Below are 25,244 nucleotides of genomic sequence, written 5' to 3' on the forward strand. Positions count from 1 at the left end.
TCCTCCAACTACAGGTAAGTGCATAGTCATAGGCCCTAGTCATGTGAGTTGCTGATGTGGAACCCCACAGATGTTCCTATTTAAACCCCGAACTCCCCATTAGTCCTTTAGAACTGAAGAAACTACTTGGATGAGTGCGGAAACATCTTCAAGAAACTCTTACAAGCCCAGTTGCTCTTGTTTCTGCTTGTTTTTGTAGGTGCCTAACCATTTTTTCTTTTCTAGTAATGTAAAATCCCTGTGGCTTTAAAAGGTAACCAATTAAACCAACTAATTCAAATTTTAATAGAGCCTCTTGAAGTTCTGTTGCTTTCTGAGTCATCGTCCTATTATTCCTGTATAATGACTACTTTTACATTATATAGTTTATGCCAGATGGGTTAGTTGGTATCTTCTTGCGTAGGGCGACGGTTCATCTGAACAAAAGTAGCTGTTGCTGTGCCTGTGCACACACCTGGTCCAGTACCTTCTTGTTGAATAAACTGGTGGACAAAAAGACAGGTTTACTTGAAATGTATTTCATATTGTATTCATAGATTGGGGTGGAATATTCTAACCAAAAGCCCATGATATATGACAGTATCTCATTATATTAAGTATAGCATTTATTATGTTAATGTGTGCAAGGTTAACAAAATGCAATTTTTATTTTTTTGTTAATCTCAATTTTATTTCAGTAAATGACAATGATAATTTCTATTTAATCTGCATTTTTATTTATCTGATTTACAAGTGGGTTTAAACACATATTTAAAAGCAAAAAGGAACTGGTCAATACTGCCTCAAACAAATCAACAATAGGCAAGAAAGAAAAAAAAAAGAAAAATCAACAGATGCTGTGGCAAACGATTCCCAACTTCCGGTACATCATTAGATACTCTGTATAGCAACCTGTCAATCAACAGACAATCCTGAGGAATTGCTGCATCTGGTCAGCATCTTAATCCAAAAAGGAAAGGGTCACTGACCAACAGGGTTTCATTCAAATCCAAAAAAAAAAAAAGGAAGCAATTCAGACACTGTATTTAGTGAGATTGATGTAGAATAAACTGGGCCTTTTGGTAGAAGTATGCTAAAGTTTGCAAACACAGTGGAGTTTTGAACGTATCAATCAATTAGTAAGAAGTCCAGAAATAAGACATAAAAGAAGGAATCCATAGAGATGGAGAGACATATCTGATGTCATTAAAGAGAAGCACTTCTTCAGTGTGAGGGGATAGGAACTTTTGAAAAAATATGACAATTTCCCATATACAAACTACTCGATTTAGGCTACTTGTAAATCTTTGCAACCCAGCTAGATGTCAGAAGTATCGGGGGCAAAGCTAAATGTTATTAACTGCCTTATGTTCCCACAGACAGCCTGACAAGATTCTAAAACATTCATCAGATTTTAAAGCGAACAACATTGTGTTCTTCAGTTTGCGTGTTTGCCTGGTCTACAGTTTGGTTTGGCACAGCCTGTGTACAACTTGCCACAAACAGCAGAGTTACTGATCACTGGGAACTAGGTCGTATGCAACAAAGCTGTAAGACCACTACAAGATTCTGTAGCCTTTATACGCTGAGCTAATCCGTTCAGTTCTCAATACGACAGATATGAACAAGTGAGGGGTGGATGACTCAGTGGATACACTGATCACAGCCGGCAGGTCTACTATCAACAGGAAAATGAGGCAGGATACAGACAAACTGGTCAAGTGTCAATTCATAAAGGAATGGTGCCTAGAACTTGCCACAAGAGCACACTGAAGTTACGTGCAGTATTGCTGACACATGCTTCTTTAACACGTCCACCCTGTTGCAGAAAGACAGCTCTGCAAGTGAGGGACAGAGAGGAAGAAATGATACAGAGAAATGAACAATAAAATGAAGGACTGAGTTCTTTTAGCTCTCTTCTTGACATTTATTTTCATTCCTGGCCTAGAGGATAATATTTTGTGAGTTCTCGAGAGTGTGTGCAGTTGTATATTCATAATATAGTGTAACATCTAGGGAGGGACTTATCATCCTTTCAGCCCCATCAGTTTTAAAGGACCAGGCCCTCATAGGCGGGGCCCTCAGACTCGGGGGATTCTCTCTGCAGACGGAGATGCTCCAGTGTGTTATGGAAATGTTTGTTGATCTGCTCCGTCTCTTCACTTGCTTCCAGGTTGGGAAGATCTTCCCTGATCTTTTGGATCAGCTGGTTTAATACCTGGACTGTCACCTAGATGGGTGGAGAAGGATGGACAGTGTAAGATTACAATGTGTACACACTGTAAGTGCACAGACACATCTGAAGCTATTAAAGTGATTGAATTTTGCAAAACGTCAAGGAGTTTCTATCCTTGTTTTAACAATTATTTATAATGTTCACATGGACGAACATGCACACAGATAGGGTGATGCTCCCACTGTCTTGCTACTACTCTGACGAGTTGGTGGGAGTGATGCACAAAGGACGTACCAATGTGCCAGATGGATGTAATATGAAGTACAATGGCAATAAACATTTTTGCACCCTTCAGAATTTTCTACATTTCTGCATAAAAACAACTCAAAACATCAGCAGATTTTCACACAAATCCCGTAAGTAGGAGAACCCAATCAAACAAATAAAACAACAATGTTACACTTGTGTCTTTGTATATTCAAGAAAATTACCCAATATTACATATCTGTGATGCGCAAAAGTAACGGCACCTCTAGGATTAATTTCAAGGCCAACTTAGAGTCCATCTGTTCAGAAGTGCTTCTAGTCAATGTAATGAGACTCAGTCGTTTTGTTTAAAAATCTAATCTTCACAACACATATTTGTGTTTGCTTCATCTGAGTCATCTTGAGAAAACCAGGGAATTCCACACGAAAACGTCAGGACATCTGTCTGTGAGCTGAATCTTAATCTTGGGTCATGGTAAAAGAAGAATAAAATTTATGTTTTGGAATGGCCAAGTGAAAATCTGCTCATGTTTTGATGATTTTTAAGCAGTAATGTAGAAAATGAACACTAACACTAACAAGTGGCACTGTAAGTAACGTGTGAAATAAGCTGCAAACGTGGATGTAAACAACCCATGATTTAAAGTACTGCAAACATATGAGGAGGTTCATTCAACCTGTTTTAGTGAGTAACATGTGAAAACTGTACTTGACTGTAACATAGTAACATAGAAAACTCCACAGGACACGGTTTATCCAAAGTGAAATTCCTCTGGAAGAAGGAATCCGGACATTGATATTGGGGCTTCAGCCAAGCCAGACCTTTTGTAGTTATTTATTTTAGGTCTGCCATAATCAAAACCACGTCCTTGTAGCGTCAAAGCTTCCTCTTCTGTTTTAATTGTGCTTGGCTAGCGTCATAGTCAGCAAAAAAAACAAAGAAGAAGAGGAACCAAAATCACATGACTAAACATGTCTGCTGTGTAGAAGTACTGGAAAAATGCAATGCGGATGTTTGGTGAGCTGGAAGTAGGTGATCATCATTCAATACTGCAGAATTCATTCGCCACAACAACAACAAAAAAAAAACTTAATCGGGACGTCCCTAGTAACCATGTAGGAAATGAATGTGATGACCTACCGCGTCATTTTCCCTCTCATAGAAGCAGACGTATCTGTTGAGGATTTCAATGAAAAGCTGGACTTGCAGGGATGGGTCCATGCACTGGTTGGCAATCTTTAGGGCTTTCTTCAGACACTCCATCACCCGCTTACCATCACGGATCTAAAGATGCATCATGAGTAGCAATGAGCCATCTGTATATCACAGTTTATGTGCACACGGTATGTTGGCAAAAAATCAATCAATCAATCAAAAAAATCAAAACATAAATCAACCCACCTCTTCACCATTTTTGTCAGTGCTGCGACCTGACCAAAACAGATGGGCGCAGATGCTGACAGCTCTGCACTGGTCAGGCTTCTTCAGCAGCTTGGACGCAGCCAGCGCGCACTGAGTCCTCAGAGGCTCGTGGTTTTCCTCGCTGAAACATCGCATTCGCTCAAAGGTACCGATGATCAGTGTGATAGCTGCCAACTGGGCTTTGGAGTCGCTGATCTCATCCTCATACAGCGAGAAGGCCTGCAGTGGCAGACGCAACAGGAGGCGAGAGAAAAGGAAAATTGGCCAGGTTGGTGAGAGAAGAATACAAATGAGACAAGGAGGTGAAAAGGGGAGAACCACAGCTTTAACAGTTTACAATGTTACAATGAAGGAAAGATAGCACTCAAACAGCAGAGTGCTACTATTAACACCAATTTCACCATGACAGACATTGTGTTGACCTGGAATGCTGAAGAGAGTCAAAGGCACTATACCTGTGACATGAACTCATAGGCTACAGTCTCATGGTTCTCAAAGCCAATCTCGCCTGCCGCCAGCGCCCCCTGGAGGAAGAGTCGAAGAGGCAGCTCAGCCAGCTCAGCCTTGATAAGAGCACTGATGGTATGGTGGGCGAAGGAAAATATCTTTTGGCACTTCTTCTCCCACTTTTCATCCTAAACGGAGAAACATTTGGGATCATTTAATAACAAGACGGACACTACAGTGCAGTTTTGAGATGCACAGTGGTGAAAAAAAAAAGCATGTCTGCTCACCGTTGAGGAGGTTTCCTTGTATCTAAAGGCTAGCTGGTAGGCAGCGAACACCAGAGGAGGCAGTGTGTAGCGAATCCTTTGGTTTCCTCCAGCGCCAAAGTGTTTCCGAGCTGTGTTAAGAATCTGACCCCAACATTACAAAGTTAACTTCAGAGAATAACAGAGGCCGTAGCAAAATTACTGCGCCACACAAATCACCAAAGTGGTAATTTTAAATCTTTTAATGTTTTCCGAAGAGTTGATCATTGTGTTAAAAAAGGAACCCCTGCAGCATAAAATATCTGGCAGAGTTTAGCAGTACTGTTTGTAGTATGTCTAGTATGTGAGATAAATGACCAAAAGCGCTGCCATGATTCTTTAATGTGGATGGAAGGACCTACAAGATACTGTTGATCGGGGTCTTCAGAGTGGAGCAGATGGATGAAACGACCCACAAGGCTCTGCTCCTCAGCAAAGTCCTCTGGGTCAGGATCATCAGCAGGCTGGTCTGGCTGGTCTTGTATCAGCGTGGATACCAAGTTCAAGATGGCGTCCACCTAGAAAGATCATGGGTTCAAACCTTTACGGTCAACAAATCAACAAATCACAAGAACCCCAAAACCAATAACAAACTGTTGCTATTAACATTTTTGTCTGTGTATCCACAGCCTTTGTTGTCTAGAAACTATAAGAAAACACTACAATGAACCACACCACTTTACTGGGTGACATTAAGAAAGTTAATGTGGGCAATAAATATGGTTTTCCAGCATTTCAGTATAGTGACAGGATTGATAACGTTGCTGTTAAAGTTGAAACATAAACATTTAAATGAAGCTGAAATCCAACCTGTTCCTGTCCCACAATGGTGGTGTTGAAGTCCAGCGTGTTGCTCAGCACATAGCAACTCATGCTCTTGCGTGACTCATAGTCGAAGTATTCAAAGAGTGGTGGGAAGTGCTTGAGCTGCAGAACCATCAGGATGTTGTTGTAGGTATCCACTGGAATCTTCAGCAGTCGGGTGAGTTCCTTTGACACTGCACTGCTGGTTGCTATGCTGCAGGACAGAGGAGAATAGAGAGGGTCTAAATCTGACACAACTGTGAAACAAATTGTGGCAAAGAGTGCATTTAAATACTAATAACTAATACTGCTGTATGCTGCCTGGATATATATAGAATAAAGAGCTTTAATGGGATTACTCTAAATTATCAAACTATACTGCCTGGACAAAAAAAAAAAAGGTCATACACTCTAATATTTCGTTGGACCACCTTTAGCTTTGATTACAGCACGCATTCACTGTGGCATTGTTTCGATAAGCTTCTGCAATGTGACAAGATTTATTTCCATCCAGTGTTTAATTTTTCACCATGCCAGAAGAATAAAAAGGTTGCATCCTTAGAGACCCTCTGCTGAGGTTACTGACACCAAGTGTTCTTGCTGAGTTCAAATGATAACATCCTTCGGCACAGCCTGACATATTCCTTAAATCTGAGGTTATCAAGAGTAGAGGGACTTACTGTTCTAAGTTGAGCTTGTTGAATATCTCCACAGTGCTCTCCAGGACCTTGTCTACGTAGTCAACACGGTCAGGGTAGCATTTCATGGCCAAATTGATGAGAGACACCTGAAGAGAGACCACGTCTTCTGATGGCATGTCCTGGCGAGACTGAAGGAGGAGAAATCATAGTTAGAGGAGGGATGATGGTTAGTCCAGTGGTTGTTTGAAATTGTTAAAGTTCAACATGCATAAAGAGGAATTATTTGATGTTTCTAAGTATTATTATTCTGTTTTGACCCACACCACAAGGGGGAAAATACATGTTTTAATTTCATTTGACATATCTGACAGGATCTCTCTTCTAGACCTTAAAGTCGGCCCACTATCACTATTCCATGCTTTCATCTTGTATGGAACCATTTCTTTACAGCTGGGCCACAAACACCTTGCATTCAATTTCCTTATTGCTGCAGTCTCAGGGGAGACAAACAAAAATCAAACTGAAGAGTTTTTCTGATGCAGACGTAAACTGGAGTCATTCCTGGCCACATAAAGACACTTAATGACAGTAGTTTACTACTTTAATTTCACTTACTTTATTATTGTTTTAACTCTGAACCATTTATGTGATAATAAAATTTCCCAGAGAAGCCTTTTTCCCTTTGTTAAGCTGTTGTTGTGTTGCTTCTCTGTGAAAGGCACTAAAGATTTTTTTCAGAGCAATGATGCGACTGAAGACGTTGGAGAATTAGATTTACCAATTATTGCACCCATCCCTTTCGCACATTATGCTGCTGCCCATGCTTGAACCCAAAGACCTACAACTCAACACTGCGCAGTTAAAACAGGCCACTTATTGTTCTTAAGAATCCAGATCAGTTTTTATTTCATGATAAGATTGTGTTTTAATAATTTTTTTTAATAAAGTTATCTTTAATGGGAGTTTTTAGGGTAGCTAAAAAAAGAATGCTTTTTCTTTTCCTGGGTTTATTCAACTGATTCAGAGTTGGGCTGCCTCTTGCCATCTAGCCACTTATTATCTCTTCTCTGTCTCTCTATCCCCCCTCCACCTAGATGGGACAGAACACAGCCAGCTTGTAACACATTCAGTTTAAATTTAGGCTCAGGTGCATCAGGCACATGGACTTAAAAACGTGTCCTTGCTTGGCCCAGTTCATTGAAATATTACATTCTTCATCTCATGCCATAAAAGTTACGGTAAACCTAAGCACTAAGGAGGGCAACTGAACTCCTGGACTCATGGGTTGCGTTAACCAGAAAACTGACCACATTTTTAAAAACACTAACAGATTGTCCTGTCTTGTCCTTTTGACTGATTGCACTCAAGGCAACATAACCTGTGCTTTGCAGAGGTTTGTTTCGGTCTCTGTCTAAAAATAACATTAAAGGTGACATAGAATGATTGAACGGGGTATTTATCCTTGATCTGTGATGTGACATGCAGACAAAAAAATTTTGGTTGGGTCTGTAATGCCTTAGAAGCTTCCTAAAAACCTCTCTCAGAAAGCTATATTAGGGTGGGGGATTTTAAACGCGTGGTTTTGCACCTATTTGGCGCCCCTTCGGGCTTAACTGGCAACCTCATTATGAAATGCAAGCACTTGACGCTGATTGGCTGCATTTGCTGCCACTCAAGTCCCGCCCCTCTACTTACCGAAGGGAGTTTTGGTCGGTTCTGTACGCGCCAGCATGCGGGACTTGTAGTTCGTTTAATTACGTATTTTCCATAGCGTTTTACTGAACTATCTTGCGACAAACTGTGACATTCTTGACATGTAAAATCATTTTTTATTCTGAAAAACAACATATGTATAATCCAAGGCACAAGTCGATCGGGACCAGAAAATAATTTATCTTTCGCCATAGACTGCCGTTCACAAACGAAGTAGCAGTCTGTGGTTGAATGTAGTTGGAACCGATTATAAATGAACAGCAGCCACGCATCTCGTGCATTTCTTTCGGTGAGAATGTAATGGAAAGTTTGCACACCGCTTGCACAGCCTGGAAGAGCACACCTCGGAACGCGACTCGCCATTTCGCCTTGAACTCCGCAAGCACTGCTGCAATGTACTTCCCGTTGGAGGCGAGAGGGCGGATGTATGCAAATTATTTTGAAGGGGAGGGAATTGAATGAGAGTGGGGGGGCAGTAAGATACATGTTACGTAATATGTATCCGTTGTTCAGATTGGGGCATTTTCTGGCTGACATTTCTAAAAGAGGAATTTCTATGAAACGGAGATGTTCAGAATGTCTAGCACTTTTCGTATGTTCGTGAATGCGGGCAGACTACCGTTATTCAACTAAGACAAGGTAAAAACGTTTTTTCATTCTCTGTCACCTTTAACTATTCCATCACAAAATCCAAGCCTACAGGAGACTACAGCAGCCCTTCAGATATATGGTGAATAAAACTGGGTTTCAAAGCTATTGTCCAGTCTCATTTGTATGATCTCATTGTCTAACTAGCTTCAGAAACTGTGTCAGTTGGCTTTATCACGTTATCAATTCAAATAGTTCCAGGCCAATGACACCAGGTCTAGTCACCTCACATTAAGAAATAAAACCTTCCTGAACTGTAATCAGTCTCTACATACTAAAAGGCAATCTAGGTCAGGAAATAAAACCTTCCTGAACTGGGTTGCCTTTTAGTATGTAGAGACTGATTACAATGTAATATAAACAAAGTTAACTTAATGTAACCTACTTGAATGACAGTGGCCACTTGCTGAGAGAAGATGTCAAACAGTTTGATCTCAGCTGGAATGCCTGGACCATCTTCTCGATGAGCAAACAGAGCAAGTCTGAAAGAATTAAAAACAGAAATTGACATAAAATCTACTTTATTCCAAAACAGTCTGAACAACACTTCTTTAACAATGACCAGAAGTTATCTTTATATTTGCAAAGAAAATCCAGCTACAGCCAACTGGACAGTATGATTGAAAAGATTGGGCATGTCCCGATCAAGTTTAAATAAACAACATGTCCTCCCCTGGAGACCAATAAAGGCTTTTCTCATCTTACTTATTCTCCTAGATCACATGTGCAGTGTGTGACTGTATTAAGTACAGTAAAAGTACTATCAAAGTTAATGTAGTGTGGAGAGGGTCATACAGTACCTTTGTTCCAGAAAACATGTGTTCTGTACTACAGAAATAGGCTGGTCTAACTCCATAACCCTCTCTGGAATGTTTTTCACCTTAACGCTGTCTTGATGAAACTTTTCTCTTCTGTTAAACACAGTGTTTACTGTTGTTTTGTCGCAGCCTTTGCCTGAGTGTGTTTTTGGGTTGAATTAAATTGGCAGTATTGAATAACAATCTCCTACTACCACCTGGCCAAACATCCACATTGCGTAATTTAGAAATTTCTGTCTGGCTTCAAATGATGATTTCAGATTTAATCAAACTCCAAAACCAACGTCAGAGCTGCTCACAAAACATAAAGAACAGCACACAATCTGTTAGCTACTTAAACAGATTCATCATGTCACTGTTGGAGGTATCACTGGAATCTTACTTACTTACTGACTTGCATCAAGCTAGTCTTATCTCAGTTAAAGAATCAGTTAGAGACTGGTTTATACAGGACACAAGCATTTGACCTTTGTGTTGTGACGTTACCTCACGTGCACAAATAAAAGCCATCTTATCAAAACATAAAATAAGTAACTACAAAAGATCAGATCCGATCCATTCATTTTAAAAATGCGTGTATCGACCCCAATCTCCTAATACCGAATGGGACATCCCTGGAAAAAATAAAGTTAGCAAGCAGCTGACAGCCACAGTACTAGACTAGTGGACTGTGCATCTAGATTTGGATGCTGTCACAGAGATGCCTACTCTTACAATCTTGATGGCTAATTAATTTATGCACCATGGTTGTAAACATGGTGGACAGCATTGCAGTAAAGTCTTTAAGCAGCTTCCATTAGCTTTGCTGATTTTCAGACAGTGAAACTGTACCTGTCAATGAGGGCAATGATGATGTTCTTGACATTGACATGTTGATGGAGCTCGGCACAAGACCGCAGGAAAGGGTTCAGGGTTTGAAGGTGGAACTCGTCCGGAAAAACCTTAAAAGATAAGATCATTTTAGTTTATAATACAACATAAACACTTTCTTTAAATGTACAGCGGGGGACAGAAGTCTAAAACCACTGTCCAACATACTTTTTCTCTCTTTTGCATTTGTTTTAAATTTAATTCAATTAGGTATGCCCCCCTTCTGCTTTAATGACAGCACGAACTCAAGCTGCATGGACTCTACAAGTTTGTGCAGAACCTGATAACCCCTGTTCTAACAGTGTAATCAGCGTGACCATGTTCTAAAGAGCTTCTTGTGATGTCTGGAGTGTCTGGCTTTCTCAGTCTGTGGCTGAGGTCAGAGGGACGTGGGGGAAATTCACACAGCACACCTGTGCTTCAAGAAATTCTTCAAAGCTTTTTGAAAATGGTTTCATCACCACAGCAGGAAGATGTTGGTGTAGCATCTCTCTGGAGAGTGCAGTGATGCGCCTCCTTGGTCAGGGTGGAGTCATGTCCAACTCCAGAGCAGGTCCAGACTATTACTACCATGTTTCCCTGTGGGTTTGATACACTTTAGTATCATTCTCTATCCTGTTTGTCTCTTTAACTTATGTCACTGGCTGAAGAGTAAATCTTGGATTCATGAGGAGCAATCCACTGTAAATTTCTTAGCCCACCACAAACTACAGATTCATCCTCTGACAATCACTACTTCTAGCCTTCTTCCAACAGTGCTTTTGCTGATCAGTCTTTTCTTTATTTAGGTCATGAATGTATATCTGTTACATTGTGTTACTTCTGTATCCCTCTGTGTACAAATATGAATGTTCTGAATGCTCTTTTTCACTTTAGTTGTCCTGATTGTGCTTTGTTCAACACAGCTGATCCAGTCTCTGCAAAGCAGTATATAATGCATCTACTGACGTCCTTAAAAACTTTGAGCCTACTCATGGTTTAATGCAACTTCAATAATTTGACCTCTAACACGTTTCCTTAGCGTCCAACACAAGTTGAAAGTGGGTACATCACCAATTATGGTATTAAATATATACTGTAGTAAGAAACTAGAAAGTTAAATACTTTTATAATAGTTTTAAAGGAAGCATCAATCATTTGGACTGCTTAGCTGCATCTGTACAACCAACTTTTACTTTTTCTAATCCAGATCACATTTCTTCAAACCATTTGTGAAAATATCATTAATTGTAGTAAACACACAAAAAATATGCTTTTGTTATTTAAGACAATATTACAGCAATTTATAGATGTGACTTTATTTTAAGTATTATGTAATGCAATCAATGCAAAGCATGTTCTTCACCGGAGGTGCTTGTCTAATAGTCTTGTTGGAGTTCTATGAACTATGACAAACAGCCTTAAAACCCAAGTAAATAAAAAAAGCAGGCACATGTCACAAGTACACTAAACCATATCCACAAGAGGTATACATCCGCAGAAATCTGTTTGTGCACATATGTGCAAGCACGGGGCCACGACATGTGCAAACTCAATCCTCCATGTCCGCTTTCAAGACTCACACGGTCATCAAGTAACTGATTCCAGTGTCTGAGCTGTCTCTTAACAGCTGACCCCTTTTAACTTGACATCAGTTACAAATTATCTGATTATAAATAATCAGATAATAAATATTCTGACCAATCTGTAATATTTCATCCCTATAGGAGGAGCATGAAGTGAGGTCTAAAGTAAGTGTTGGAAAATCAATCCTCTTCTGTTCTGAATCCAGGGCCTTTGCATGTTATGATTTGTATTTTGTTCTTCATTATCCAAAGGATAAAAGCGATGAGTCTATGAACCTGAAAGTGGTTATTTTGTAAAGGTTATGAGAGATGGAAGAAAATCCACAACATCTACCTGAATGATGCACTCCATTAGATATTCCTGAGCCAGCGAGTCTCTACAGTTCACCACTTGTTCCAGAACACCGGCAAGAACAATCTGCAGAGAGAAAACGGTTGAATGAATGTACATGTATTGTGTCTTCATTATTAGACAAAGCTCTTCTAAAACAGCCTGCACAAAATGATTAACTACTCTGTGAAGTGGTGCTAAGCCAGCGTAGTGTAGTGTAGTATAGTGTAGTGTATTAATTCCACTCACCTTTGCCCAGTCACTTTAAACAAGGACATTCTGTTCCTTTTTTTTTTTTTTCAGATTTAGCTTAAGACTCTACATTATCCTTAGATGCTAAAGACAACCTGACCAACTGATTATTGACTGCACATATGCTCACCTGCAGATGATCACTACTTCACTTTTAAACATTAGCAAAATACAATAAACGCCTGGGCTTCTTCAGTAACTGCCATTACTCTTCTCTCATTCTTTCTCTCGCTACAGTTTCTTCTTCCAAGATTACAGCATAAAAATGTATGCCATGTGAGTAAAAAGGAAACTATGCATTACAAAATGAGCTCTTGTTAAAAATATTCAATTAGTTATTGCAAAACTGGCACTGAAGAGGCCTGAAGGAGTTGTTGCAACATGCACAAGTGGGATCTGATAGTGGGTGGAACTCATGAAGTCACCTATGGGTTCACATGTACTTAGTATACAATGGGAACCTTTTCTGTACCATCATGACTTAGCCTAAGCCAAATGATCAGAAAACAACTAACCTAAGAGCTCTCTACTACCAGTTTCGAGCACGAGGGGATAACATGGGGAAATGCCACCCCACACTTCATTCACTGTGTCCCCTTACTTGCATAAACCATGCACCTTTTCAGGTGATCATTATCTGAATGAATGAGGCAAAACTCTGCTGGGTAGAAGGTCACACTACCTAAGGAATGTGGACACATGCAGACAAGTGCAATCCAGACTGCCTCCAAACGTGTTCAGAGGTCGGATCTCTCAAATGTGTCCTCAGTGCATCCTGGGTGTGTTCACACCTGTACTATAAGCAGGTCACTGTGATACCTTCTCCTCTTTATATTAATAACAACATTTGAACTACATTACAAAGAGGGGCACTATGTGCCTCCTCCTGTTCTCGCTGGTACGACACCTGTTTGTTCACACATAAATTTGTGGCAATAATTTTGGATAAATGGGGAAAAGCAGAACATTAAGAACATGTCAGTAATGCTGGCCTAGCTTCAAAGAGCCACTAAGAGAACGTGGACCAGAATGGAGTTGGATGATGACACATGCATAGATTCTTAAAGAGAGACAGATTTAAAGAGCAACTAGCTGACCTAAAGAAATTGCTTTTTGTTAATTGGATGTTTTTTTTAATCAGTAGGCATTTGGAAAGTTTTGATTATTCCTCTGTATTTGCTGATCGTAAACTCAACTATAATTGACTCCATTTGTGTTCGGCTTGTGTCCTGAACTTATGGCTAACAGCGTTGTTGTAGTCGATTTAATTCAAATGCCTTGTCTTTAATGTTGCCTCTCCTCTGCGTGAGGAGCTAAGCCGTGCCTTTGAACAAACAGCAGCTGACACCGAGATGAGAGAAGATGAGAGAGGGAGAGAGGCAAGAATCACCACTCAGGGTTTTTTAAGTGGCAGCCTTCAATAAATCATGCTAACTACTAAGATGCATCAACAAAGTCCTTCTAATCACACACCAAAACAGCAGCAGTCTGGAGCCTTGCATCTAACTGTGTGTAGAGGGTTTCTCCTTTAGTCAGCCACAAACATTATTACAGAAGTGAAGGGAAAGTCGGTGAAACTAGCATTAGCTCAGCCTAATCTCAACTCAGGCCTTCTATTAAACCGTACCAGAAACACAGATGTACAACTACACACCTGTTTGTACTTGTCCACGTTGACACCCTCCAGTTGGCTGAGGCGAACAAGATTGGTGCCGACCAGAATTCTTAGCTCTTGCCGCTCCTTTTCTCTCTTCTCTCGGTCTCGGCTGTGACCCTGATGCTGCATTCGAACCCACAACTTGTTCATTTCCGCGAAGTTTAGAAGGACAAAGTCGATGGAGTCGTTGATATCGCCGGTCATCTCCTCTGTTCCCCTGTGGAAAAAGATAGAAGTCAGAACAAGAATCACATCTATGGGAAAGACAACGACGCATGTACACCTCCAAGTATGACGGTGGATGAAATGGAGAAGCTGCTGTAATTATCAAAGGGCTTAGCTGGTATACACTGTGCTGATTTGGTTACTGTTATGAGGTCAAACAAAGAGCACCAAGGCAGGAAACACTGTCAGTCAATTATAATAGTTGATCATATTAGAGTGTGCAGCCTGACGTAATGCATCCCACTGTTGTGGCTGTATGGTGTTTCTATACAGGGAATAGCTCTGTTCATTGCCATCTCCAGCACACTCAAGCAGATCACAAATTCCACAGAAGCTGTGTGTTTGTGTGCTTCAGCTGCATTCACGCAAAATTCAGCAATGTGTCACCTTCCTGCTAATGTTATAGTTCCATGATTCACTGCTTCCTCTCTAGCAACTTTCTGCTATTGTCTCTCACTGGGGAGGAGAGGCCAGGTTTACAAACAAGTGATAGACTGTATCCGTGTGTGCAAGCACAGGTGCTGAACGGGTGTTTTATTCATTTTTTCCCCAATTTATTAAAAATAAAAAACTAAGAAATCACATGTACGTAAGTATTCACAGCCTTTGCTCAATACTTTGTTGATGCACCTCCTTAGGCAACAATTACAGCCTCAAGTCTTTTTGAATACGATGCCACGAGCTTAGCACACCTATCTTTGAGCAGTTTTGCCCATTCGTCTTTGCAGCACCTCTCAAGCTCCTTCAGGTTGGATGGGAAGCATCGGTGTACAGCCATTTTCAGATCTCTCCAGAGATGTTCAATCAGATTCAAGTCTGGGCTCTGGCTGGGTCACTCAGGGACATTCACAGAGTTGTCCTGAAGCCACTCCTTTGATATCTTGGCTGTGTGCTTAAGCTGTAGAAACATCTCAAGGATGTTCAGTGGAAACAGGATACACCTGAGCTCAGTTTGAGCTTCATGGCAAAGGCTGTGAATACTGATGTACATGTGATTTCTTTTATTTATGTATTTTTTTTTTAAATAAATCAGCAAAAATCTAAAAAAAAAAAAAAAAACATTTTCACATTGTCAATGACATTGTTTATGGGGTATTGTATGTAGAATTTTTGGGGAAAAACAAATTGAATCCATTTGGAGAAAAGGCTGGAAAAGGTGAAGCGCTGTGAATACTTTCTGGATGCACTGTGAATCCCATTTAGTATACATTTCAGAAATCCACAATATAAATCAGATTTAGCTTGGTACACATGTTTTTACATGTCTCTACAAGTCAGAGTGTGTTATTTCATAGTTTCAGTGTCAGCACTGCTCTACAAAACAGAGGTAGATGTAAAATAATGAAAATCCCTTAAGTGTTTTGGCATGTCCCATCTTTAGACTCTTAGAGCCAGTTCAGACCATGCATTATGATTGGACCTGGGCAAACAAAACGCAAGTGGCCAGCTTTAAGTATCTGTGTTCACACCTACCATTAAAATGCATTTTCACATGCTTTCACTGCTGTTTGCGTCATGACTTGGGCAGATCGTTTTTGAACAAGCTGTGAAGTTGCTGTAGCTCACTGAAAGCACACGCCTTAAGTTACTATTTATTGATTTATTTATTTATTTATCTCCAACCAACGTTATTAGGGAGAGGTGCACAAAGCTCAGTTTAGAACTTGAACCCTGGAAGCTTCCTGTTTAAAGGAAAAGTCTCCCATGATAAAAGGTAAAAATACTAAATAATTTTGTTTGTTAATTCCTGTTGAGATTGATTTATTATTTAGACAACAGCTACAAGAACTAAATATTTCAAAAGGCTTTCATTATTAATGAACAAACCTCACATTCATAATAGCGGTTGTGCAAAACACCGCTTAAGCAAGAGCATCCCAGCTAAGAAGGCAGTCTTTAATGCTATCAAACGACTGTGGTCAGAGATCAGAACACTCAAATGGGCCCTCAGTGCATCCTGGGTGTGTCTTCTATATTTTAAGCTGGCCACTTGCAATCAGATTGCCCAGGACGGATGTTAAAGCCAATCTGAATGGGGCCCTATGGTATTTTCTAGACTTGGAACATTCCTGCTGTGGAGCAACAGTTTTACATTAAAATAGTAGATGCTATGGAAATGTGCAGCAGATTCAGGACACTCAACTTACTCTGGCTGTTCTCCATCATCTGGCAGTATGTTGCGTGTACACTGCAACAAGTAATTTCTGAGGAAGAGGCCTCTGAGTGGGTGCTGGACACCACGACACATCTCAACCAGGTCCTTCAGGATGTCCTTACGAGACTGAGGGAAGGAGCGAACGTACACCACACCGACTGTGATCAGCAGATAGCTAGGGAGAGAGGGGAAAAGCAAACAGGCTTAATGTGACGGACATTCATATTTCTCTGGTCTAATGTATTGCACTTCATTTGCAATTTTAGCAATGAGAATGTGTTGAATGCACTTTTCCTGATGAAGAAACAGATACCGCTATAAATGCACACCTTCTGCAAATCTTAATTCATTCATCATCAACAAATATTTTTTGTCAATTTGTTTTTTGAAATGAACTATAGAAACAGATCTATTTTGTATTCTTCTTTCTAATGTGGCCATCCCACAAAGATTTTTCCTAATCTAGTGTTAATACAAGTTAATGAGTGTGAAAATGGCACAGGAGATAAGAGCCCTAAAATCAATGGAATGGAACAATGGAAGTCATTAGTGCGACTGAGCTCTACAGTTGCAGTCGTATGTTTGCATTTTTAACAAAATCAATTTGTAGGTTATCATTAGAGCCACTCTGTTCCACTCTACAGTAAGTAAAGTATTGAATACGGTCAGATATTTGTTTTTATCTAGCCCAAACACTAATATCTTGAAGATGATCTTGTTTCAGGAACACTCAACTCAAAGGCTTTTCTATTAATACAGATAAGCAAGGGTTGAAGGTATCCAGTCCATCATATTCTACTGTTAAAGTATGAGCGATCTGTGTGAGGACAATCAGCTGTCTTTGTTCAAAAGGAGTTTGGTCCAGGAGAGTGAATCTACACTGATGAGGCATAACATTATGACCACCCTCCTAATAAAGTGTAGGTAAAAACAAAGCAACACAATGTTGTTAGTGGGGAGCCTTTGGTTCCTATGGGTTCAGGGGTAGGCATCTGTGGATCATCCCACAGATACTTGATCAGTTTGGGATCTAGTGAATTTGGAGGCCAGGTCAACACCTTGTGATGTTCTTCATGTTTTTTTAGTTGTTCCTAAAGCGTTTTTGTGTGTGTGTCTGTGTCAGGCTGCATCCTGCTGGGGATGGCTGCTGCCATCAAGGAGTGTCATTGCTATGGGGTGGGGGTGTCTGGTCTGGTCAAGGTGGGTGCTACATGTCTAAGTAACATCCACATGAGTGCCAGGTCCAAAAGTTTCCCAGGAGAACACTGGATTGTCACAAGATGGTCAGTGTTATTTAAGTCACCTGTCGGATAATAATGCTGTGCCTGACTTTCAATATATGAATGTTTCAGAGTGGCATCCCAATGGTATGGTTCTAGGTGGGTGCTACATGTCTAAGTAACATCCACATGAGTGCCAGGTCCAAAAGTTTCCCAGGAGAACACTGGATTGTCACAAGATGGTCAATGTTATTCACTTCTCCTGTCAGTGGTCATAATGTTGTGGCTGAAGGGAGTATATGGCACCATATTATAAGTCATGTATGAGCACTTTCCACTGTAAGATCCAAACATTCTGCTTCCAATTTGAATCCTAAAATACTTTTTTCTAAGTATAAGATGTATTTTGTTTTCTTAATGATCCTTCTGCCTGGTAAGAAAAGAAATGGATTACTGTTGGATAGAGTGCCTTTGCTTTTCTGATACAACTGTTTACATTTCATTTTGTAGTGTACAGTCACCTACAGTCAAAGCTTATGTGTGAGAAGAAGCGGTCCATGCATATAGCCCCATCCAGGTAACATATCACCAGCTGGCACCAATGATCATGTCGGTTTAAAGGGAGCATTTACTGTAACTGAGGGCTGAACGTTTTGGGGAACTGCAATTTTTGTGTTGTGTTATGGATGATTATCACATGAGATCACATGAGCAGTACCAGGTCATTGTATAGGTAGCTCTTGTACTTAGTTGCACACATCAGTATACAGTTTTTATGACAGTGTACAGTGTATCTATCAATAACAGTGTACATTCACTGTGTAGTAATAGTTCTACTTGTAGATTGTGTATATCTTCTGTTTAGATCTCATTTTTTCTGTTTGGATCTGTAGTGTAGTAGATAGAGTAGAGCAGCAGTAGTTGCAGGTACAGAAGTTGTTGTGTGTGTCTTGTCAGTGTGTATTCCACATTGCACCAGGAGAAACTGTATTTCACACTTATTAGCATGTCGTGGAATAGACAATAAACACGACGGGGGAATGGGGCTGCACCCAAGAGTACTCAACTTCATGTTGATGGAAGTTCTGACAAGGTGATACTCACAGTCTAGGGATGATGTTGCCTGCATACTGGACCAGCTCATAAAGGTCTGCCACCTTGCGTCCCTTGGCAAATTCATCAGTCAGATAAACCTCCAGGTAGTGGAGTTCATCGGAGATAGCCATATCTGAAAATACTGTCAAGGACCAATGCAAAGCCACCATGAACTGCTTCCAATCAAGAATAACAGCACCAGCTTTAGTTTTAGTCTGGATCACAGGATGGTTCAGACATGGTGTTGTAAAGATGGCAGCAATTTAGTCAGTTCTTGCACTGCTGTACATTATGACTTCAAATTCTAATAAGCCCTTAATTCAAAGGTTCAAGCCCCATGTATACTGCCTCTCTACATTGTTAAAATAGAAGACACATTTAATTCAAGAGTCATTTTGTCGTAAAGTTTCCTTTGATAGATAATATCTTTTTCCTGTCTTTATGTGCAACAATGGCATCCCAGCTGGCAAGACTGTATCTGAGGCAGTCACCACCATGCTACAGGAGCAAAGTGGTAAGCAACCAATTCTGGTAATGGGGCAATTACATCTTGAGTGATAACATCGCACCTAGTTGCTTTTCATTGCATCACAGGACTTTTGCATTAATTTGAGCCTTTCTCAACTCTGGTTTGCTTGACACATGTTTAGGGGAACTAACTCTCAGCATGTGAACTGCTGTGTAAATGACTGCTTTTTCTTTGAGGACAGCTCAGGTCTTTCAGCACATTCGGTATAGACAGCGGAGACACGCTCTCGCAAAGTGGGGCTGTCTTATAGAACCTGTTGAAGTTGATACTGTTTCTATGAGTTGAGATCGTCATTCCTCAGGCACCTCAGTCTGCCTGAAGAGGCATCACAATGCGAGTCAACAAGATTCTGGGGTGCTCTAATAAAAGTGCTCCTTGGAAGACATACGTAAAAAAAACATAGATCCATCTAGACAATACTTTGGGGCAGCTGTAGAGTAGGTCGTCCATGAACCAGGAGTTTAGCAGTTTGATCATGGACCACATGCCAAAGCGTCTTTGAGCTGGACATCACAGTCATCATTGTGACTTTAAGAACTGGTAGGTAAAAACAATACAATAAATACATTTTCCATTCATACCCATTAAACGTAAAGCTAAGGTTACAACTTACATGTAGCGGCACAAACAGCCTTCTTCAGAGTGCACGGTACATATAATTACCCTTTAGTAGATGCAAACTGGTTGCAAACAACTAAAGAATAAGCCAATGAAGTCACGGGTGAAAAACACAGTATGACCACATGATGGATAAATAACATATGAACAACTGAAAAAAACATTTAACCGTGGTTAAGGGCTTCAGACAACATGCACCAAATCACTACCATAATGAACAGAAATCCATTTCTTCATTGAATGATGGATAATTTGCATATTGCCGTTAAAATAAAAAAATCTACTGCAGAGAGAAACTTTTTACCAAGAGAGAGAAGACGTGTTTCTAGGAGGCAAGACAGCAATAGCTGTTAGACAATCTAACATGTTTAGATAAGAGGTACAGTAAATGCATCACCAAGAAACATGAAGGATACAGAGCTCGTAGTAGCTCTTTGGAGAAAGCATGGAGGTCCTCAGCTCACCCAGCATGTTAGAAGCATGCTTTAAAGCGTCCATCAGTTTGTTCTTGTCCTGCAGACCATAAAGCATACTCTATAAATATACAGTAGTACACCTTGAACACCAACACATTTCAAGCAATACTTGTATAATTGTATAATTTTATACAAGAATAAGAAATAGTTGATGTGTGTGACTAAAGGAAGGGTGGAGTTGTGGCCTGTAGCAGGGTACGTACATGCCCAAACATCAGCAATACTTTTAACTGATATTGAATGGAGGATAAAATAGGATTCATATTGTTTCCACTGTAGCTTCTACAACTGCAGCTCACGCTGTAAAAAGCAAAGATTGCTCCCTTTGCAGCAAAAGGAAAAAATCAGTCGAGGTTAATGAATTCCAAAGCGCAGTGATAAAACATGTGGTAAAAGCCACACAGCTACTCTCTGAGTCAGTGCCCTAATTGTCTGGTAATTAGTACTAAGATCACAACAGATGTGTTATTAACAAGATCAGAATTAGCTAGAGGAACCAAGATATGTGTTTTTACACATCTTTTGTTGACCCAAGTATAATACAGTAAATTTCACAACTGTAAAACAGAAAATAAAACTGTACAAACAGGAAAAACCTCATGATTGGGCACATCCACTGGGGGAAACACTCTAGTCACATTTACATCCACATCTGAGCAGCCTCATATGATATGTGTCGTAAAGTGGTTTCACAGAACAGTGTGTGTCACTGTGTCACAGTGAAGTTGACCTTTTGGATTTAAAATGTCACAACTGTAAATAATTATAATTCTTATTTTATTGCATCTCTAGGAGGTACGCACTGTACACGGTCCTTTGCTGCACTGCATAGTGTCCTCTCAGTTTTTGTCCCATTTACATGAAATGATGCACAACTGTTATTACAAAGATTGATTTTTGGCATTTAGGTACTGATTGAGTATTGCACAAGTTTAGTAATGTAGTAAGTAATTGTATTGCGAATCAATTTTATTCATTGACCCCTCTGTACCAGTGTTATTTTGTATTGCACACAGTGCATTCATTCAAAATGTGAAGGATTACTTCAGGCCATATCACTTCATCAGTGACTATATTTTTTTGCTTTTCTTCTATTATCAAGGTATACAAACTATAACCTGCGTTGTTGTTTTTTAAATTATTCTTTTTATGGAGGAGGTCCCGCTGAATTCCTGACCTGAAATCCACTATGACACACTCAAACGTCATAGCCCACGCTAAAAAAGTGGTTTAGAGACTTTAGAGAGTTTAAACAATGGTTTTGTTGACTGGAGTTTTTTGTTCTTTATTTAGTAAGTCCTGTATCTGTGACAGAGAGTTATGTTTCTGTCTCTCAGTAAACAAAGCTGAATATTAATCTTCAGATGGTCAGTTTTGGTCTGCCTGGTCTTTTTTTTGGACACGACATATCCAGTTTAAGTGCCATTTACATAGAAACCTCTGCTCTGGAATAACAATTTGACTTCTGTAACTTTCTCATAGGTGGCTGTAAGTTGCTTTACTTGAACAGCCTCTGAAGAGTATATCAAATCCACTTGAGTGTCATCTAAACGCTGCTTCACTCAAAGGATACTGCTCAGAGCAATCTTACCTTTCACAGAAAGCTGTCAATTCTACAAATCAGCTTCAGTTTGATTGCTGACCTAGAAATACCACAGAATCTGAAATAATTAGGATTCCCTTAGCACATTATAGGTTGGATTTAAATGTTAATCGACCCTCAAACCTGGCCTCTCTCTTTGGCCTCTTGAACCCCAGTGGACAGTTCAACGATAAAGATTGTAATTCTCTATTAATGTATGATGAGGAATCCATCTTTAAATAGGACAGCTGATACACGGAATCAAAAATGAATCCTGGACAACTGTAGTTTCCCTTCAGAAAAGGGAACCTTAAGGCTGGTCTGTTGGTCTCAAGTAAACCAATCTGGTACTGTACTATACTATGATGATAAGTCAACCTACCAAGCATCGCTTCATCTGGAATGACTGGACCTTGACAGCCTGCACAGCTTCATCTAGAAGCTTCTCCTGCTCATCCTGGGGAGACTGTGTGGCTGGCTGCAATGGGAGAATGGAAAAACACATTTTATTAACCGTTGGTTGATATACTAAATTCTTTTCATAAAATGCAGACGAATCAATAAAATAGTCATCAAACTGTGTTACACTTTCAGGCAACGCTAGATTGCTTTTTAAATTAGAAATCACTCCATGGTTGACTTTGCACCAGCAGTCCGAATTTCAAAAACCAACTGGGGAATTGAGAAACATAACATCCGGTACTTTTCTTGGACATGTAAAATAAGCTTAAAATAAAGTAGGATTCACATTTAATCCAGTGCTTCAACGTTTGCTCGTTTTTTTCATTTTAAATACACGTTCGAGTGACAACCGAACATCTCATCCGAAGCCATCAAACGCTTCTGTGCCAGTGATCGTGGCTTGAGTAACAACATCCAAAGGACCTGTAGTTACTTCCGGAACTCTGGACGCCCAAAACAAGCCGTCCTATCTCCTCCACACGATGCAAATCCCGTCAGATCACGCTCAGATCAAATGAAGTTACGTTTGCTAATAAATGTTTGCGGGTGGTGCAAGCTGTCCGCACGAAATGCATCCTCCCATGTGTGCGGAGATGTGTGTGGAGCACGGGCTATGCGTCGTGGCCTTTCAGCGGTATGTGCACAGCAGAAACCAGCAGACACAATCCCTGGATGTTTACACTGACACGAAATCGAGCTGATCACAGTAAAATATGACACAGCAAAGCGGAAGACCACGCTAACAAAAGCTAGCGTTAGTTGTCATACTATCACCTGTTTCGTCCCGGAAATCGCAGGGGTTATTAGTACGGCTTTATTTCGTCGTGCATATTAATACGAACTATCAGGGCTACGCGAAAGTTGAATAGATAACGAGAATAACATAACCATTCAAGTATAATACCTATCTACTCGACTGTTTGCTTCAGTCAGTTGGCTGCTTGTTAGCCTAGCTAGCTGCTGTCAGACGCCAGCGCTAGGCCAGAGTAGCATTCACACTCAGCAGTGATATTAGATCAGCTGGAGTTAAGACACTTGAAATTAAGTGGTCCACTGACCCGAATTCATTACACAAATGAAACATGCGAACGCACAAAATGATATTCTGTTTGGAAAATTGCTTACCATGGTTGTGGATGTGTATCAGATCAGTCGGAGAGGCTGAACTGTCATGTGACTCACATTAATGGTGCCTTCACGGACTGCGTTCAGTAACCATCACATCGGAGGACAGGCGTGGTCAGTGTTCCTCCTCCTCAGCGCACAGAAAGGTCCCCCCTGAAGTCAAACACGAGAAGAACACACTGTAACTATTAAATATTAAAGCCCAAGCAATATGAAGCAAATGGTAAATTATTCAAAAATTAGTATTTTACCCCCATATCTGTTTTTAAATGCAATTTCTTTAAAGGTCCCATGTCAGGGTCCCATGTGGTGGGTGTGAATGGCAGCCATCCATTTCTTTCAAAGCGTGTAAGACCACCCTGGGCCTTTATCAATTAACGCCAAGTACGTAACTTGGCATCAAATGAACTGAACTTCAGACTTGCGCGGTTCATACTCGACAAGTTCAACTCTGAAGTACACACTGGAACTGGAACAGCAGGGTACTTGACGATGGTCACAAAATGCATTCTGGGATACCAGTCCCCACAAGTTGCCTCCCAGTGTGTCCTCGATAAAACAGGCAGGGCACATACACGTCTGCTTGTTTGGACCGCGCTTGGTCAGCATGCACCCTTTGCAATAGAGCAGAGCATGGGCAGTGACTGTTTTTCACAAGGACGCAAGTACATACATACGCACTGACTTTGATGGCAACCATCATGAGGTTAAAGAAACATGTGAGGGAGAACTCATATGACTTATGAAAAGACAACTGTGGTGCAAAGAGAATCTGACTGCTCTTCTTTCATACCATTCTCTGTCCAGCTGTACAACAACTCACCTTTCTGTAACAGATAACTCCATGTTATTCATGTTAATGGACACTATTGCACCTTACTGTCATTCCTATGTATATAATATATATTCTTCCATCTCTGTTTCTTGTACATTTGTTCATATGCTAATTCTGTACATTTTTTTGCTTATACTATTTTTTTTTTTTTACTAGATTTTTATTTATTTAATCTTTCTTTTACTTGTGATTCTGACTCTTGAGAGTGTTTTTTTATGTGCAACTACGCTACTGTGACCTAGCAAGTTGTGGATCATTAAAGTTTATCTAGGTCATCTAGGTCTAAGTCTTAAACCAGGCTTTATGACTTTTTACGCACACTATGGATGTCATTGGCGTGGATCTACCCTGGTAAAACTACAAGTTATAAAGATGGCCTATTAAAAAGGCTTCTTAGATTCTTTGCCCTGTGAGCTCTTACCATCGTCGTTTCATGCAAGCTATATAAACATGTCAGGTGAAAAATATGACCTCATTACAATACAGCAAGAGTGCCAGCATGTGACTGAAATAAAACATAATGAAACTAGAACGGAAGTAACTAATCCAAACAGAGCATAGGTTACGCTACATCTTTTTGACGTTTTGATCATTTTAATAGTTGATCTTTGGCTATGTTATATCATTGAAAGTACGTTGGTAAGTTTTGGTACAAGATGGAAAACACAGTTTGTCTTTTAAACAATGAAACAGACCTTCAGCTGAAGGACACGGGCTGTATGTATACAAAAAATAAACAGGCATCAGTCAAATGAAATATGCAGTCTACTGTTCGGGCCAGTTATGGCTTGCAGCTTGAGTGAATAATTGAAGTCATTGGAGCAGAGCTAAATAAATATTGGTGACTCAAATGTTGGCAAAATAAGTTAGTAAATCTGAGCTTTTCTGAGCCTGGACTTCCTCCATCAAATCAAGTATGTAGAAAATAAAGTTTTAATTGAAGTGGCCATGGCTGAAGTTAGTGAGTTACTGTATGTGGAGGCCCCTAGACTACCTCAAACTTCCGTCAGACTTCGGAACTGCTCT

General features: G+C 40.2%; 1 protein-coding gene across 4 annotated transcripts; it reads right to left on the reverse strand.

Moving 5' to 3' along the window:
- Window positions 1-695: 695 nt before the first annotated feature.
- On the reverse strand, window positions 696-23,563 carry vps35 (VPS35 retromer complex component). Of its 4 annotated transcripts, none has more exons than XM_084541678.1 (17): window positions 23,384-23,563; window positions 22,179-22,274; window positions 20,155-20,251; window positions 18,601-18,724; window positions 16,269-16,451; window positions 13,894-14,113; window positions 11,991-12,074; window positions 10,053-10,162; window positions 8,789-8,885; window positions 6,082-6,230; window positions 5,408-5,615; window positions 4,960-5,115; window positions 4,580-4,702; window positions 4,301-4,480; window positions 3,825-4,064; window positions 3,564-3,707; window positions 696-2,209 (listed from the first exon to the last, which is right to left on the reverse strand). In XM_084541678.1, the coding sequence occupies exons 1-17, from the start codon at window positions 23,384-23,386 to the stop codon at window positions 2,030-2,032; spliced, it is 2,394 nt and encodes a 797-aa protein (XP_084397804.1). In that variant the 5' UTR covers window positions 23,387-23,563; the 3' UTR covers window positions 696-2,029. The 4 variants fall into 4 exon arrangements, with proteins under 4 accessions (XP_084397804.1, XP_084397805.1, XP_084397803.1 ...); XM_084541679.1 differs by lacking the exon at window positions 23,384-23,563 and adding an exon at window positions 23,163-23,295; XM_084541677.1 differs by lacking the exon at window positions 23,384-23,563 and having other exon boundaries at window positions 22,179-23,032.
- Between the last annotated feature and the right edge of the window lie 1,681 nt (window positions 23,564-25,244).

This window comes from Chelon labrosus (genome assembly GCF_963514085.1).
Source record: "Chelon labrosus genome assembly, chromosome: 3".
Lineage (NCBI taxonomy): Eukaryota > Metazoa > Chordata > Actinopteri > Mugiliformes > Mugilidae > Chelon > Chelon labrosus.

Bases quoted from the DNA above. Each gene is read 5' to 3' on its own strand.
- vps35 (XM_084541677.1), bottom strand. From the start codon at position 22,301: ATGTGTTTTTCCATTCTCCCATTGCAGCCAGCCACACAGTCTCCCCAG. The intron at 6,231-8,788 runs GTAGGTTACATT...CTCCTCCTTCAG, and splicing joins AAGTGGCCACTGTCATTCAA to TCTCGCCAGGACATGCCATC. The intron at 3,708-3,824 runs GTGGGTTGATTT...ATGCATCTTTAG, and splicing joins CTGACAAAAATGGTGAAGAG to ATCCGTGATGGTAAGCGGGT.